Here is an 18,970-nt window from a genome sequence, read left to right as displayed (position 1 = left end):
GGCTGCTGCTCCCTGGGGTGCTGCCGTGCCCCGGGTCCCCAGAGAGCAGCGGCGACCGAGCTGGAACTGCAGCCTCAATCCACCCACAGGCAAGTCCCAGCCCCGGACCTCACACAGAGACCCTGCAGCCCCAGCCCTCACAGGCAAGCAGCCCTGCACAGAGGGGCCTAGTGGGGGGGGGAGGGAGTGAGCCGGCGGGGCTGAGGGATCCAGGGGCCGGCGGTTCGGAAGGGCCCCGCAGAGGAGCTGGTAGCGTCGGCAGCAGCTGGGGGTCGGCGGCCATGGCAGCCGCAGGGGAGGCCGCGGGGAACGCGGCAAGTGCGGCCGCTGGAGAGGCCACGGTGGCCGCAGGAGAGGCGGCAAGTCAGGTGGCAGCAGAGGGGAGCGGAGGCTGTGACGGCGGAGGGCATTCGGAGCGGTGGAGAAGAAGATGGCGGCGGCATCGTGTCGGAGCTCCAGAGCATCAAAGATGGCGGCGCCCAAGGAGAAGCCTCGTGGAATCCTTCTGCATCAAAGATGGCGCCTTAAAGAGGAAATGCACCCGGGAGTCTTAAAAGGGCCTTACAAAGAGGTGGTCCCCACAAAGGACTTGTGTTTGGCAAAGCGAGTCTAAAATGAGCTATGTTAATGTGAGAGAGTGAATTTATAATAATTACTTTTTTTTTATGCTGAATGGCCACTGTATTTGTGTAAAATAATGGATGAATTACAATTAATGATAACGGCTAACAAGGAAATCAAGGTTCCGGTACCAGTCAATAACCAGTTAATGTACCAGATAAAATGTACCATACTAACGCACTGTCTATGCCCACCTGCCTTCTGTTGGACAAGTGTGATGTTATGTAATGATGTGTGTATCGTCCCAGTACCTTAAATGTATTGTAAGTACTATGCCATACCACAGAGGGCGCTGCGGTGGGAAACCCTGGTAGTACCTGTAACAAGGGCTATATAAGGCTGACCACCACACCTGGGAGGCACTCTGGAGCTGAACAATAAAGGACGAAGGTCACAGCAGTTAGACTTACACCAGACCGTGTGGAGTCAGTGATTTGTGTGCTACATACACCACAATAATAGTTCAAAATTATGAAGGGTATTCATAGAGAATAAGGAGAAAATATTTCTACTGGAAGGAGAGTAGGTAATCAGAGGAGACCGATTTAAGATCATTGCCAAAAGAAGCCGAGTGGAGATGTGACTGTTTTCACGCAGCGAGCTATGATGATCTGGAATGCGCTGCTTGAACGGGTGGTGGAAGCAGATTCCACATTAATTTTCAAAGGGGAATTGGATATATACTTGAAAATTTTTTTGCAAGGCTATGGAAGAACAGCGGGGAAGTGGGACTAATTACATAGCTCTTTCAGCGAGCCAGTGCATGCACAATGGGCTGAATGGCCTCCTTTTGTGCTGTGATATTCCATGATAATGCCCAGTGGCTCGTTGAATGCCAGTGTTTTGCCAAATATAAATTGTTTTACCTACAACTTATTTTTAACTGTCAACAATCGTCTCCATAAAATAAAACTATCTATTTGGTTTGATTTTGTTTGTGTTCTTGCTGTGACCCCTTTCTTAGCTGAAATGGTCTCACTTTCAAATTGAACACTAGCTGTAAAAGTGAAGCTACATTGTTGTTACTTGCTATATGCTATAGTGGGAAATGGTATAAGGCAGTAGTAGTATGTGGATTTGAACCCTTGTACACTATATGATGCTGTGGCTAAATAAAGCCGATACCATTTAGAATCTATGTGATACCATCACTGTCGGGTGCTATATTATTAGATACTGTAATCCTTGACACAGGGTGCTGTATTACAGAATGCACTCCAATCACTGAACAAAGCTGCTATATTACATAATTTATTGTTATCCTAGACCAAAGGTGCTTATTACAGAATGCACTGTAATCCCAGACCAGGGGTGCTGTATTATAGAATGCACTCTAATCCCTGTCGTAGAGTGCTATATCACAGAATGCACTCACATCCCTGACCATGGTTATTGTATTACAGGATGTGGTGTAGTCCCTAATGCTGGAATCTGTATAATCTGATGCAATCTGTGGCTCAGCTTTAATATACTCTTGTGTTTTGTTCACAGGTAACGATACCACTATAACGCAATCGCTGCTTACACACCACGGTGTCCCGGTGGTCACTCTGTCCAATGGCAAGTCATACTGCTTCAATACCTCCCTCTGCACGTGGTAAGGAATGAAAGTTTGATTGGTCGAGGTTTTTTTTATTAAAGGGTAACTCCGGCATTAATCCAGTAAATTTGACGCAGCAGAGTTGCAAGCGATCATTAGGTTAAAGAAAAGTGAAATTACAGAGGCCATAATGTTTCAGCGTGCTGAGTCAGTAAAGGCAATGAGAATTCCTGCTTATTATCCTGTGTGTATTGGGGAAGGGAGGAAAATATAGACTGCTATTTAATCTAGTTGAGCAATTTGAGCACCAATAACATTATTAGTCAGAATTGCTTCGCTGAGGGATACAAAGAGCAAGAAAATGGGCATAGGACAGGAAATAAATTGTATACAACGTTGGAGGACTTATTTTGCACCAAGAATAACAGCATTTTTTTATGTTGCATCTGTATTACTTTGGGCACAGTTTACCCATAGAGTTCTCCTTTAAATTGAAAAGGCACTCTGGCTGTTACATAGAAACATAGAAACATAGAAAATAGGTGCAGGAGTAGGCCATTCGGCCCTTCTAGCCTGCACCGCCATTCAATGAGTTCATGGCTGAACATCATCACAAAGATCAGTCATGGACATCGAAACATATAAGATAATGAGGGGGCTCGACAAGGTGGATGTAGAAAGAATATTTCCACTCATAGGGGAATCTAAAACTAGGGGACATAGTCTCAGAATAAAGAGCTGTCCATTTAAAACTGAGATGAGGAGGAATTTCTTCTGAGAGAATCTATGAAATTCTCTGCCCCAAAGAGCTGTGGAGGCTGGGTCTTTGAATATATTTAGGCGAAGATTTTTGAGTGATGAGGGAGTAAAGGTTTATGGGGAGCAGGCGGGGAAGTGGAGCTGAGTCCATGATCAGATCAGCCATGATCTTATTGAATGGCGGGGCAGGCTCGATGAGCCAAATGGCCCACTCCTGCTCCTATTTCTTATGTTCTTATCAGCTGGGAGCAGAGCCACAACACTGGAGGGGAATTGCAATGAATGAGGTGGGGGGGGCGCGCACAGAGGGGGCTTTCCCAAGAAGAGCAAGGGGTTCAGACATTCTGGCGAGACCAGGATTCAGTTGGAGCAACAGCAACGTGCGTTTAAATAGTGCCTTTTACGTAGTAAAATGTCCCAAGGCCCTTCACAGAAGCTTTATCAAATTTTGACACCGAGCCACATGAGGCGATATCAGGACTGGTGACCAAAAGCTTGGTCAAAAAGGAACGTCTTAGAGGAGAGATAGGTTTACAAAGGGAATTCCAGAGCTTAGGGCCTTGGCAGCTGAAGGCACGGCCACCAACGGTGGAGCGACTGAAATTGGGGATGTGGAAGAGGTCAGAATTAGAGGAGCGCAATAACCTCGGGGTTGTGGGGGTGGAGGAAGTTACAGGGATTTGGAGGATCGAGGTCATGGAGGGATTTGAAAACAAGTGTAACAATTTTAAAATTGAGGTGTTGCTTAGCTGGGAGCCAAGCGCTCTACTCGGAACTCCTTCACGGCAAACGAGCCAGAGGTGGGCAGAGGGAACGTTACAGGGACATCCTTAAAGCCTCCCTGAAAAAGTGCAACATCCCCACCGACACCTGGGAGACCCTGGCCAAAGGCCGCCCTAAGTGGAGGAAGTGCATCCTGGAGGGCGCTGAGCACCTCGAGTCTCATCGCTGAGAGCATGCAGAAATCAAGCGCAGGCAGCGGAAAGAGCGTGCGACAAACTAGTCTCACCCACCCTTACCCTCAATGACTATCTGTCCTACCTGTGACAGAGACTGTGGCTCTCGTATTGGACTGTTCAGCCACCTAAGAACTCACTTTTAGAGTGGAAGCAAATCTTCCTCGATTCTGCGGGATTGCCTATGATGATGATGATGGGAGACAGGGGAGGCTTGGGAAGAAATAAAGATGGGCCAGGAAACATTGCGTTTCCTGACCCTCGCCTGACACTCTGCGGATAGGCACAGTTTGCATTTTTTTTAAATTAGAGGAACAAATAACTGCATGGCATGGGTGGGGGGTAGTGACATGCGGGTTGTTGTGGGTCAGTAAAGGGAAGGAAAGAGAGGGTTCCATACAGTGCTCCTGTGTTATAATTGTCACTCTTGTCCTTTGCCATCAGTCACCTGTCGTGATGTAGCCAGCACATCCTGCCCATTGGTAACATTATTCCTGGGAATGCTGTACCTTCTTGTCGCCACCATCCTTGACCTCTCAACCACCATTGCTGTTGTCCCACTGTTATCTCTCATCAAGTCATGGGTGAAAAGAAGTTTCTTCAACTACACGTCAGGAGACTGAAGCCAACCTGGTTGGCTCCCTCAAAATATTCTTCACACAATAGCCTGTTTCCATCACATAAGAACATAAGAATTAGCAGCAGGCATGGGCCATACAGCTCTTCGAGCCTGCTCTGCCATTCAATAAGAGCATTGCTGATCTTTGACTTCAACTCTACTTTCCCACCCAATCGGCATATCCCCCCTTTCCAACCTGCTTGCATGAGGTGAGCCTCACCAGGGGCCGTATCGGACCCGCCAATGGATTCAATCTGGCTCGCCAAGGCCTGGCTTCAAAGCCAAACATCTACCGCGCCTGACCCCGCCCCACATAACGTTGGGAGCCGAGTCCTTGTCTCCGAGCCAGCAGGGCTTTTTCAATAGTTTCAGAATACGGGGTTGCCCATTTAAGACTCAGATGAGGAGGAATTTCTTCTCAGGGTTGTGAATCTTTGGAATTGTCTACCCCAGAGAGCTGTGGAGACTGGGTCATTGAATATATTCACGGCTGAGATAGACAGATTCTTCAATTATAGGGGAGTCGAGGGTTATGGAGGACAGACAGCAAAGTGCAGTTGAGGCCAAGATAAGCCATGATCTTATTGAATGGCGGGACAGGCTTGAGGGGCCGTATGGACTACTCCTCCTCCTATTTCTTATGTCCTTATGTTCTTACGCCAAATCACTCCTGGCACTTACGATGGGAATTGGATAAACCGTTGGAAGATAAAAACGTATTCAAGGATAGAGAGAAAGAGCAGGAAATTGGATTGGAGTAGATAGCTACCATGCTTTGAGGAGGCCTACCACTGGCATAGGCATAATTTGCTGAATGGCCTCCTTTCTTGTTGTAATTTCAGTGATCACAGGATTAGTAAGTGGGGAGGGCAGTTTAAAATGCTGCCATTAAACACATGGCACTGGCAATTTAATTTAGGTAAACTGAGACCCATCATCTTTTGTTTATAAAATAGTGCATTGTGTATGCTTAGTGATGTCTGTAATGCTATAATGTGGGATAGTGAATGTAGCAACCCTTGATATGAGTTAGTAACAGAGAAGGTGGCAATATAACTTGTTGGAGGAGTTATATTGGGGCGGGGGGGTGTGCATTCCAGAGATTGGTATTGGGACCACTACAGTTTCTAATTTACATCGTAGAATCTTACAGCATGGAAGGAGGCCATTCAGCCCATCATGCCTGTGCCGACTCTTTGAAAGAGCTATCCAATTAGCCCCATTCCCCGGCATTTTCCCGAAAGTCCTACAAATTGTTATCATTTCCAAGTATATATCCAATTCTCTTTTGATCACTGATTTGGATTCAGAGACTCGATGCAAATTGGTGCCCCCGAGGGCAATGATGGACAGACCAGTGAGTGAAACCATGACCATTTCACTAGGAAGAAAGCCCCCTCCTTCCCGGGTGACGGGCTGCTTTCGGCCCAATCCTCCTCAGTAGGAACGTTTGTGCTGTAGCTCTTCAGTGTACATTGCATCGTGGGCACAGCCCAATTCCTCGAGTGGTGTGAGAACGATCGGAACAAATCCCCCGTTTAGGCTTCTTTAAGCAGATTTTTTTTAATGCATTGTTTACCATTTTAATACGTATTCTGTGAATCTTGTGATTAATAAACCTAAGCCAGTCTGAAAATATCTGACTGACTGAATCCAATTTAACTGATTTGATTAACTGGGGAAATGTAACCAAACTGCCTGTACTTTAAAGCAGACAGCCCAGCACAGACAGTTCATAAATAGCATATTGTAGTTTTTTAAATCATATTTAGATATTTTGTATGCTTGGGAGTTCCCCTTGGTAAAAACAATCTATTTTGCGGGCAGAGTACTGGTGCTGTTTGTGAAGATAACAAACCGGCCTTTCTGCACAGTTGCGCCACTCCGGATGCGCACAGAGGAAGGACCACCATACTGTGCGGCTGCATACATCCCATAATGTACAGACACAAATCCATGCATGGCCTCTTCCAAAGGTGTCTAATGCTGAATATTATTGGATTATTGTCTGCAAATAAGTTGACCATGTCGGGGCTGAACTGTCTTTTATCTGTACAGCGTGTATTTGCCATTAAATAATTGTTTTTATTCTAGATAGTTGAAAACAATTACTAACATTTAACGGGGCAGCATTAGCTGGGTTTCAACCCGCATCAACGATAGGAAACCCTAGCAGGATTTTTCAAGTTTTGTTAAAGTACAGGACGGGAAGTCTATTTAAAACAACCTGTCAATGAAGGTGTCCGGTAGCTGCCATGAAATGTTTGCCAGTTTGAATTTGCACGTCATTCCAGTTGGAAGTGGGACCTGCTGACTGTTCTGATCAGTGTGGGTTAAAGGAGCAGATTCATTTTCATGTAATTGGGTGTATGTGTCCCCATCCCCAAAGTGAATTGTTGATGTCCCTGGAGCAGGTCACTACCAAGCTTGAAAAGAGGAAAAGAGAAGACCAGATAAATCGGAGTGTAGTGCTTGGGTCTCACATAATTAGAATGAAAATTCCTGTATTGCCGCCGTACTCCGTTCTTAAGACCCAGACTATACTCCAGGGCTGTCAGTATTCTGTGATAAGTTGACAGAAAATACATAGGACCAGGCCTTCCATGGGACAATCAAATAAGTATTGATGCAACTCAGTGTAGGACCCTGATATACTACAACCCAGGATAGGTCCCAGTGAGATGACAAAGTTAACATTACTGCCTGGTTATTCATTAAAGGAAAAATAATACAACTACATTATACAGGCGGAGGGCAGAATCCTATGCAGTGATCTATTTGATGTGGCTGAAGCTTCTGATTCTTTGCGAATTTGCAATGATCTGACACCAAATGAGGGAAGATGTGGGCAGTCCTTCGTCGTCCTCCTTCAGGCCTTTTGTCTCATGTGGATTGCTTTATTTTTCAGGAATTTGATCTCGGATAAGCAGGATTCGCTGGTTCAGTGTGCGGATTACCGCAGTTGTTTAACTTCTCAGGAGGCCATGTTGTGCTCGGGTCCCCTGGCTACAGTGCAGGGCTGTGGGATAAAGTAAGTGTCAGAATTGTTGATCCGTCCATCAGTGGGATAAAGGGTCAAGTTGCACCGAACTGTTTGAATTCATTTACAGAAGTTGCTGATTTAGCACAATTATTCCAATATATTTTCCGCAAGAGTGCTCACTTTTATTCCCCATGGTTCACTCCATTGAGATTGAAATGGTTTGCAGTTTGATCTACATTGCGCACACACGTGCTTACAATTCACGGAACTGTAAAGCCAGCAGCAGATTCCTGAAGGGATCTAGCACCACAGCAAGCTGTGCAATAGGACACAAAAGAATATTGCATGGTTGGTGCTGTGCTTTTATTTTCTGTCACTCCAAGTCAAAATATTGTTTATGCATTTGTATTGAGAGAGAGTTTTTGGTCTGTTCTCGGTGGTTACGGTTGGAGTACCTGGTGACGTCCTGCCCTGCACAAAACACTAACCCCCACACCCTGCCCCGCTCCTACCCACAGTGTTGTGCAACTGAGAGCTATGGTTTTATACTCACCGGGTCCAGCGTCCTAGGCTTGTTCAACAACACTGACATATAAGGCACATCCCCATTTTTAGGGAGCATGAGATCTGCGGCACTGCCCCATTCTCTATTTTCTCTACCACAGCTGAGAAAATCTGGGAATTGGACAAATATGTCCCGTCAAAACTTTGTACTACATAAGAACTTAACATAAGAAATAGGAGCAGGAGTAGACCATACGGCCCTTTGAGCCTGCTCCGCCATTTAATATGATCATGGCTGATTCGATCATGGACTCAGGTCCACTTCCCTGCCCGCTCCCCATAAACCATTTATTCCTTTATCGGTTAAGAAACTGTCTATTTCTGTCTTAAATTTATTCAATGCCCCAGCTTCCACAGCTCTCCGAGGCAGCGAATTCCACAGATTTACAACCCTCAGAGAGAAGAAATTCCTTCTCATCACAGTTTTAAATGGGCGGCCCCTTATTCTAAGATCATGCCCTCTAGTTCTAGTCTCCCCCATCAGTGGAAACGTCCTCTCTGCATCCACCTTGTCAAACCCCCTCATAATCTTATACGTTTCGATAAGATCACCTCTCATTCTTCTGAATTCCAATGAGTAGAGGCCCAACCTACTCAATCTTTCCTCATAAGTCAACCCCCTCATCTCCGGAATCGACCTAGTGAACCTACTCTGAACTGCCTCCAAAGCAAGTATATCCTTTCTTAAATATGGAAACCAAAACTGTACGCAGTATTCTAGGTGTGGCCTCACCAATACCATGTATAACTGTGGCAAGACTTCTCTGCTTTTATACTCCATCCCCTTTGCAATAAAGATCAAGATTCCATTGGCCTTATCACTTGCTGTACCTGCATACTAACCTTTTGTGTTTCATGCACCAGGACCCCAAGGTCCTGCTGTACTGCAGCACTTTACAATTTTTCTCCATTTAAATACTAACTTCCTCTTCGATTTTTTTTCTGCCAAAGTGCATGACCCCACACTTTCCAACATTATACTCCATCTGCCAAATTTTTGCCCACTCCCTTAGCCTGTCTATGTCCTTTTGCAGGTTTTTTGTGTTCTCCTCACACATTGCTTTTCCTTCCGTCTTTGTATCACCTGCAAACTTGGCTACGTTACACTCGGTCCCTTCATCCAAGTCGTTAATATAGATTGTAAATAGTTGGGGTCCCAGCACTGATCCCTGCGGCACCCCACTAGTTACTGATTGCCAACCCGAGAATGAACCATTTATCCCGATTTTCTGTTAGTTAGCCAATCCTCTATCCATGCTAATATATTACCCCAACCCCGTGAACTTTTATCTTGTGCAGTAACCTTTTATGTGGCACCTTGTCAAATGCCTTCTGGAAGTCCAAATAAACCATATCCACTGGTTCCCCTTTGTCCACCCTGTTCATTACATCCTCAAAGAATTCCAGCAAATTTGTCAAACATGACTTCATAACTCCATGCTGACTCTGCCTGATTGAATGATGCTTTTCCAAATGTCCTGCTACAACTTCTTTAATAAACATTTAATTAACATTTTCCCAACCAAGGATGTCAGGCTAACTGGTCTATAGTTTCCTGTTTTTTTTGTCTGACCCTTTTTTAAATAGGGGTGTTACATTTGCAGTTTTTCAATCTGCTGGGACCTCACCAGAATCCAGGGAATTTTGATAAATTACAGGACTTGTCAGCCTTTAGCCCCATTATCTTATTGAGTACCACCTCCTTAGTGATTGTTAAGTTCCTCCCCCCCCCCCCCCGCCCCTCCATAGCCCCTTGACTATCCACTGTTGGGATATTTTTTTAGTGCCCTCTACCGCAAAGACTGATACAAAATATTTGTTCAGAATTTCTGCCATCTCCATGTTCCCCATTACTAATTCCCTGGTCTTGTTCTCTAAGGGACCAACATTTACTTTACCCACTCTTTTCCTTTTTATATACTTGTAGAAACTCTTACTATCTGTTTTTATATTTCGTGCTAGTTTACTTTCATAGTCTACCTTCCCTTTCTTAATCAGTTTTTTAGTTTATTCTTTGCTGGCTTTTAAAAGCTTCTGTCTTCTGTCCTCCCACTAGTTTTGGCCACTTTGTATGCCCTTATTTTTAATTGGATACTGTCCTTTATTTCTTTAGTTAGCCACGAATGGCTATCTTTTCTTTTACACCCTTTCCTCTTTCCTGGAATGTATTTTTCTTGAGAGTTATGAAATATCTCCTTAAATGTACGTCACTGTTCATCAACCATCCTACACTTTAATCTATTTTCCCAGTCCACTTTAGCCTACTTTGCCCTTGTACCTTTGTAGTCTCTGTTATTTAAGTTTATTTGGCTGGTTTGAGGTCCAACTTTCTCACCCTTCATCTGAATTTGAAATTCAACCATGCTATGGTCACTCATTCCAAAGGGATGCTTTACTAGGAGATTGTTGGAGCACTCGCAACCTTGTACCAAGCCTCATTAGTTGCTCCCTCCCAGTGTTCCGTACTTTTTTTCCTGCCTGCATTGATTGCAGGGTGATCCGGGCTGAAAGTACCACGTGTTTCAATAACACTTTCAATGTTATTGAACATTTTGACACTTGCGTGTCCAAAACTGAAGGTGATGAATATAAGACAGTCACTAATAAATCCAGTAAGGATAACTTATTTATCCAGAGAGTGGTTAGAATCTGGAACTTGCTCCCACGTGGAGTAGCTGAGGCAAAGAGCATAGATGCATTTAAGGGGAAGCTAGAGAAGTACATGAGGAAGAAAGGAATAACTGGATATGCTGAGGAGGCTTGTATGGAGCATAAACACCGACACAAACCTGTTTCTGTGCTGTAAAGTCTATGTAATTTTATGTAAAAGGATGTTGCTACTGTGACTGAAGCTCACTTTGGGCCAAGGCTGTGCTTTCATTGCTGATGTACTTTAAAGCCAATCTTTGCATTTTCTAGTGCTGGGCGCCAGGCTGCCCGACTCTCCTCAATGCCCCACTTCTTACAACGAGGGACGACGCTGGCTTATCTGGAGAATCAGGTTGCGGCTGCAATGACGCTAAAATCCAGCCAGGAATACCGTCACTGGCTTCTCATCTACACCCGCTATTTAGTAAATGAAGGTAGGAGAGTTTCTCGTGTCGCCTTGATTTGGTGATTCGATTCATGCGCAGATACCCTGCTGACTGTTGCTTCTGATTGCAGGATTTGAGCCTCGCTTAAGGGAGCTGTGCAAAGATTTGCTGGGCCCTGTGCACCACTCTTCCAGTAGCCAGTGGGAGTCGACTGTCTTGGTAAGCACTTTCAATAAAAAATAAACAAGAAAATCAGGATAAAAATAAACTTCTAAAAATGTAGTCAGCAGCTTAAAGAAAGAAAAGTTAACACTTCAGGCACAATTCCTCAGTGCGTGATAACAGCAGTAAAACACTTGGGTAAGACTGAAGTTTATTTCCATACGTAATGAGAATGTGACCAGTACGTTGCAAGCTGTACAGTTGTATTCGATCTGCATATTTTCAAGAATGCTGCTGTGTACCATTCTGAGTTTTATCTTTTCTTGTTCAGTGAGCAGCTGCACTCTAGTGTAATACTGAATCCACAGACCAGGAAACCCGTGTGCATGTACGGAGTAAGCTGATCTCAGCGGGCCGTGTTGCGGGTTACAATTCACCTCTATTACCTTTGACTCGGAAGGGGAAAAGATCAGTCAGAGGTCCTGTTCCTGATGGTTACCTTTAACCCTGCTGGAAAGATGTGTGGGCGTCGAGGTCAAGACTGCAACGTCCCCATGGTTGAAACTCCCGTGCAGGCTGTACATGAAGAGTTGCCTCTTGCGAGTTCTGCTGATGTTTGTGGAACCGTGCTCCTGTATGTTGGTGAATTTGGTAGAGGGGAACATTTTGAATGAGGAATGGAGAGAAGAGGAATGGAGAGAAGAGGAAAGATTCCTGCCATGGCTTTTTCACCAGGAAGCCTGGGTTTATTAACGTGGTTCATCTCTGGATAAGGAGATGCTGTACACTGTCGCAGTTGCCATCAGTTGGCACACGTGTTTTTAATCGTATCCCCCCCCCCGTAGTTCATCCTTTCAAGTGAATATGGGAATCATTTCTCCAAAAAATGGACCATTAATTAATTTATTCTATTTATCCACATTTGTCCCTGCAATATTTTCCTTGTAAAGGCTGCCTAAAAGGGAAAAGGCAGATGAAGGGCTCAATGCATTTTGAAGGACTGGCTGACCAGTTCTGCTGCAGCATTAACGGCCCAATTTTCCACACGATAAAAAACGGGCGCCCCTCCGAGCTGGGCGCCCGTTTTTCGCGCCTAAAACGGCACCTAAAAAAAAAATCGCGATTCTGGAGCGTTCTGCAGCTCCTTGTCTGCCTGGCGCGGCGCCCAGGGGGGCGGAGCCTACACTCGCGCCGATTTTGTAAGTGGGAGGGGGCGGGTACTATTTAAGTTAGTTTTTTTCCTGCCGGCAACGCTGCGCGTGTGCGTTGGAGCGTTCGCGCATGCGCAGTGTGAAAAAAACATTGGCACTTGCCCATTTTTGTAGTTCTTTGTAGCTGTTTAATTTTTGAACATTTTTTTAATAAAAGCACATTGCCATCAGCACATCAACACTTGCAGCCTTCTCACTGTCTCCTTCCCCCCCCTCCCCCCGCGGGAAAGGAATGGGCGCCTCCTACCCCCGCTCCCCCCCCCGCAGGATAGGAACGGGCGCCTCCTTACCCCCCCCCCCCCCCCGCGGGAAGAACGGGCGCCCCCCCCCCCCCCCCAAGCGGGAAAGAAAGGGTGCCTCCTCTCTTCCCCCCCCCCCCCCCCCCCCATGGGAAGAATGGGCGCCTCAGGCTGACTGCAGCATTCTCTGTGCCTGAAGCACTTTCACACAGGTAGGAAGATGGTTTATTTAATCTTTTCTTTGCTTATAAATGTTTATTCAGGTTGGATTTATTTGTATAATATTTGTAGAAGTATAAATAAGGATTTATTGTAGAATTTAATGAGTTCCCTTCCCCCTCCCCTCCCCCCCCCCCCCCCACCTCGTTCTGGATGCCTAATTTGTAACCTGCGCCTGATTTTTTAATGTGTAGAACAGGTTTTTTCAGTTCTACAAAAATCTTCACTTGCTCCATTCTAAGTTAGTTTGGAGTACGTTTTCACTGTGGAAACTTTGAAATCAGGCGTCAGTGGCCGGACACGCCCCCTTTTGAAGAAAAAATTCTGTTCTAAAGTAGAACTGTTCTACCTGACTAGAACTGCAGAAAAAAAAATGTGGAGAATTGCGATTTCTAAGATAGTCCGTTCTCCACCAGTTGCTCCAAAAAATCAGGCGCAAATCATGTGGAAACTTGGGCCCTAAGAGTGGGCGATTGAGTGTTACTGTGAGTGCGCGATTGGGTGTTGCACCCTGCAGTGTTACTGTGTGAAAAACTGGGTGTTACAGTCTGCAATGTTACTGTGGGCAGGGGATTGAATACTGCAGGAGGAGTTTTTGAAAGGGGGTGAAGGAAAAGGCAGAGGGGATTAAAGGAAGTGGTGGCCTTGGTACAGATGAGGATGCAGCTTGCTGTCTTCTCCATGAGTAGTGACACTGGTTAGCCAATATGGAACATAGGAACAAGAGTTGGCCTTTAGCCCCTTGAGCCTGTTCCGATATTCAATTCGATATCGGTACAGCTCCCTTTCCTCCTCCCCTGCCCCCCAGTGCCCACCATTGTATTTTTTAATCTTCTTTTTTTCCTCTCTCTTTGTCTCCAAATGGTAGCTGGTCATTATTCCGCCGATCCAGATGAACCTTTTTCTAACTTCTGCCATTACCATTTTAATTCGGCCCATCATCCCTTTTGTCTTGCTAATCTGTCCTGCCTTCCACCCTATCACAGACCTTCCCTTCTGTTCTTCCCCTCCCCCTTTCAGTGCTTCTTAAGAATGTGCTCCTTTCGAACATTCGCCAGTTCTGATGAAGGGTCATCGACCCGAAATGTTAACTCTGTTTTTCGCTCCACAGATGCTGCCTGACCCGCTGCGATTTCCAGCATTTTCTGTATATATTTCCGATTCGAGCATCTGCAGTATTTTGCTTTTGTGTTCAATTCGATCATGCCTGGTTAGCTAGCTAACTCCATAGACCCCATATCCAGTGATACCTTTGCTCAACAAAAATCTGTCAATCTCAGATTTAAAATTAACAATTGACTTGGCATCAACTGCTGTTTGTGGAAGAGTGATGTAGAAGTGATTCCTAACTTCACTCCTGAAAGATCTGGCTCTAATTTTTAGGCTATGTCCCATAGTTGTAGATTCTACAATCAGTTACTCACTCTCTACCCTATCAGTTCCTATTTATATCTTGAAAACTTTCATCAAATTGCCCCGTAGTCTTCTAAATTCCAGAGAATACAATCCTAGTTTGTGTAATCTCTCCTCGTAATTGCTTTGTCATATTTTCCCCCCCTCATTCTTGTAATGCAAAGATCAATGCTGCTTTAGTTCCTAAACCTCTGCCTGAAAAATCTCTCCATTCCTTATGCAGGGACTGCGGAAGAGAGAGCTGCTAAAGGAGATACTTCCTGTGATTGGACAGAATCTCCGATTCCAGAGGCTGTTCACGGAGTATCAGGACCAGCTGGATCTCCTGAGAGACAAGTAGCACTAACCCAGCAGCTTTTTGATGAGAATCTGACCGTGATAGTTCTCTGGGAGATTTGCTGTGGCCAGTGGTGACCCCGCTTGGGAGAGTCGGACTTTTGAGGATTTGGGGTTCAACCTGGGAGAAGAGTCCGTGTTCTGTTACACCAAGCTGGCCAGCTCCAGGCGACGACGTGCTCATGGAAACAACGCTGCTGATCGCGCTGGTCTGAATGCATCACTTCACAACAAGTGGCCGTGCAGTGCACGCGGGAGACGATTAGCGGCTGCACTGCGGGACATCAGCGACTAGGGGGCCAATGCTCCACCCAGAGAATGGTTGCAAGTGACCAAGCTTAATGACTCTATCCAACGTGTAACAGACACTGGCCAGATAGAGTGACCTTGCAGCCCTTGCCCACTATAAGCTATCAAGTCCAATGCTGTACGACACTCAGCAGTTTACTGACCGTTCCTTTTCTTGGAGAGGGAGGGGCGCTGCAGACGTGGAAGCTGTCAGGCTTCGCGTCTTCTCGGTTAGAGGATGAACTACTGAGTTCAGACTTTTCATGGTGTAGTTTTCTGTTTGCCTGATGTACTAAATGACACATTTGTTTACTGTCTGTCATTGTTAAAAGTGTGAATGGGGAAAAAAGAAATTCTAATGAGCGACCATGGACATGGTGGAGATGTACAGAAACTTAATCCGCCCTTTGGTACCTTTTAACTTTATACAGGCAAATTTTTTGTTTTTTTTAATAAAATAAAGATAGAATATTGCATCTCTGCTTTTCTCTGTTGGAATTGAAGCCTCTTTGATTTGCAGGTAAAAATGTGTCATAAGCAGCAGAAATGTAGCATTCCATGCAAGGCACTGAGAAGGCACCTCCCACATAGAAACAACCATAATCCCTGTTGTGTGTTACTGAGTCCTGGGTTTAGGCAAACAGTGCAGATTGCACTAGCTGGATTGCAGAGTGGTTAAGAATGGGTTCACACACCAACTTTACAATCACAGTAAAGCAATTTGCACTTTGCATGGAGCCCAAGTTAGTCAAGATTGCGTTTACACTGCAGTAAGTGGTCTGCAGTCCAAGGGCTGGATTTTCGTCATTTGGGATTTTTCGGGGAAAACGGTAGCGATATGTGAAAATTACTGTTTTCTCCGCACTACTGTTTTTAGGCTGAACTTTCCGCCTTTGGGGTGATCGATAAGGGAGGCGTTCCGCGATTATTCACACACAACACTAGTTTCGGCAACTTTAGTCCGGGGTCGTTTGCATTGCAAGAGAGGCCTTTGGAGGGGAAAAAAAAATTCCATAAAACATTCCAAAAACATTTACAAAACCCTTAACTAAATAATTGCTGCAAAAAAAAATAAAAACTTCAACTTACCTTTTTGTAGGTTTTCGTACTTACCACTGCTGGCAGGGCTGCACCAACAGGTTTGGGCTGTTGGTACTCTGGGCGTGGTGTACGAGTCGGGAGAGTGCCGAAACTCGATCGCAAACACAATCGGAGTCATTGCACGTCGGCGCACCTCTATCTGGCGGTGCTTGGAAGCATCGCCACAAACAGGTACCCGAGGGTCCCGCCCGGACTTTGCGACCAGGTTTTCTCCACGGAGGGTCAAATCACGGCGAAAGCCCGGTCGCAAACCTCTCGCAAATCTGGCCCACAGTTTTGAACCCACTAGCGCCTGAAGGTTACACTTTTACTTTTCCTGTGTCCTGAGCATGGAGTCAAGTCAGGGACCTTGATGATGCAGTGCAGCAATCTGACCCCCTCCCCTCACACTAGGAAGTCCAAAGCAAAACCCTCGAGCTCATGGTTTCAAACCTGAACTGCAGACCACTTACTGCAGTCACACATACACACAGACACACACACAGACACACACACACACACACACACACATAGACATAGACACACACACATAGACACACACACGCACACGCACACATAGACACAGACACAGACACACACACACACACACACACACACGAGAAAGACGGGCACGCACACGAGATGAGTGCACACACACTAGACGCGTGCACACAGACGCGCAGAGGCATACACATACATACACATATAGGACTTGCATTTATATAGCACCTTTCACCACCTAGGACATCCCAAAGTGCTTTACAGCCAATTAAGTACTTTTGAGTTGTAGTCACTGTTGCCACGCAGGAAACGCGGCAGCCAATTTATGCACAGCAAGCTCCCACAAACAGCAATTAGATAATGGCCAGATTATATGGTTTAGTGATGTTGGTTGAAGGGTCAAAATAATTCCAGGACACTGGGGAGAACTCCACTGCCTTTCACCGAATAGTACCATGATCTTAGCCACCTGAGAGGATAGCTGGAGCCTCATTTAATGTCTTATCCGAAAGACGGCACCTCGGACAGTGCAGCACTCTGTCAGCACTGCACTGGACTATCAGCCTAGATTCCGTGCGGGCATCCGAAACTGATGATGTGGCAATTTGACACCTACATGTGACTTCAAATAACTATAATTCATATTGAATTTTTTTCAGAACATTAAGTTTTATTCGGGATGATCTCTGTGATTATGCACAGGTGAATTATCCGAGCAATTCATTACCTTCCGCTTCCTTTGAACAGTATAGGGTTCTCAGCTTATAATAGTAACACCAATGAACCAATCAGATATTGCAGCCTTCACATCTTTTGTATGCCCAGTGTGGGGAAGATTAAAATAAATAGATCACAATTCCAACACTGCAGTGACACGCACTGTAGATGATTGACGAAACTGAGTACACGTGCTGACTTAAATAATCAAAGAAAACCTCAATTTAGGAAGTGTTTATTTTTAAGTTTTATGCTAAGTGTTATTTTGACCTCCCTTGCATAGGACTGAAAGTGGAACTAATGATGGGACTGAAAGATTTTGGCATTCCATCCACCAGAGGGCAGCAACAGCCAAGCTATCACGACTAGACTTTTGGGTTGGCTATCTGGCGACAGCAGATGTGGCTTTCAGTTCCTCATCCTGTCAAGCCAAGAACAAACCGAGTTTAATGTACTGTAAAATACAAGCTGCATCTCTAAATACACTATCCCAGTACATGGCATTAATGTTTCTCATGAAACTATATCTAATAATAATCTTGGGGAAGGGGAAGGAATTCGGGGATGAAATAGCCCCTTTTTACGCCCCTTTAGTGCCTTTTGGGAAGAGGTTTGGGAGGCCCTGTCCTGGCAGGGCCGGGCCCAGTGCAAATGACAATAATGTCATTGCCGTGCGTGGCGACCCCTAAACACCCTGTGGGGGAAATTACCACCCGGGCCGTGAGGCTGACGTGGGCAGATGTCAACGCTATCCATTCCCGGGATGCTGTTTAAAGGGGAGGCTTGCAGCGTTCCGGGCCGCCATCTTTGATAGTCGGCCGACTCTTGGGTGGGCCCAACCTTGGCGGCCCTAGCGTGGAACGGGCCACCATCGTGCAGCCCGGCACTCTGTCTGCTGGCCCGGTCTCGTGTGGCCCAGTGGCGGCCACCAAATGGCCATGCAGAGTACGCAGCGGCCCTCCCCGTTAATGGAAGGTTGTAGCATGTCAGCTAATCCCTTGGGATTTCCAGGTGTTATCCTCTTTCTCTACTGTAAGTACTAACAAGTAATTTATTCAACAAGTCCACCACATCCTTATTATCATTGACAATATCACCGCTTTCGGTTTTTAAGAGGCCAACATTGTTCCTGACTGCCCTCTTTTTTCTAATATAATTGTAAAACTTCTTTGTGTTGATTGTTATATAACCCTTGCAAATTTCTTTTCATACTCCCCTGTTTGTAGCTCTGACTGTCTGTTTTGTGGCCCTTTGCTGTTCTTTGTATCTTTCCCATTCGTTGTGCTTTTTTTTTGTTGCATTTTTAATTTTATGCTGTCCCTTCCCTCTTTAGTCGTCCATGGCTGTTTTTTGGGGCAAGTAGAGCTTTTGCCCCTCGGGTGTATAAATTGGTTCTTTTGCACATTCATTGATTTTTTTGAACATGTCCCACTTAGCAGCAGAGACTGTTATTTTTCAACAACTCGTTGAGGAAAAAGTGCAAGGGTTACGATCTTACTGTCTTTTTAACTTCTGAATATTATTGCTAAAAAGAATCATTTGTTTGTTTATCATCCATTTAGAAAAAGTTTTATTCGGCTGTTTTCAGTTTTTATTTTTTATTAAAACTCAACATTCAGGAAAGATAATTATATCCCCAAAAAACAGGTACTGTAAATTCAAAGAAAATCAGTATTTTAAAAAAAAAAGGGTGGAGGTTATCTGCAAAATTGCTGAAATTGAAACAC

General features: G+C 45.2%; 1 protein-coding gene across 3 annotated transcripts in view; it reads left to right on the top strand.

Moving 5' to 3' along the window:
* hira (histone cell cycle regulator a) overlaps positions 1-15,419 on the top strand; it is a 115,771-nt gene extending 100,352 nt beyond the window's left edge. For all 3 annotated transcript variants that reach the window (XM_070887589.1, XM_070887588.1, XM_070887590.1), the window contains 5 exons: positions 2,113-2,218; positions 7,404-7,526; positions 10,962-11,125; positions 11,208-11,296; positions 14,545-15,419. In XM_070887589.1, coding sequence (XP_070743690.1) covers positions 2,113-2,218; positions 7,404-7,526; positions 10,962-11,125; positions 11,208-11,296; positions 14,545-14,661 — 599 coding nt within the window. In that variant the 3' untranslated portion in view covers positions 14,662-15,419. The remainder of the gene's footprint in view (positions 1-2,112; positions 2,219-7,403; positions 7,527-10,961; positions 11,126-11,207; positions 11,297-14,544) is intronic.
* Positions 15,420-18,970: the final 3,551 nt, after the last annotated feature.

The sequence above is a fragment of the Pristiophorus japonicus genome, chromosome 8, assembly GCF_044704955.1.
Source record: "Pristiophorus japonicus isolate sPriJap1 chromosome 8, sPriJap1.hap1, whole genome shotgun sequence".
Classification (NCBI taxonomy): domain Eukaryota; kingdom Metazoa; phylum Chordata; class Chondrichthyes; family Pristiophoridae; genus Pristiophorus; species Pristiophorus japonicus.
Note: the sequence above shows the minus strand (reverse complement) of the source record. Positions and strands in the feature narration are given on the sequence as shown.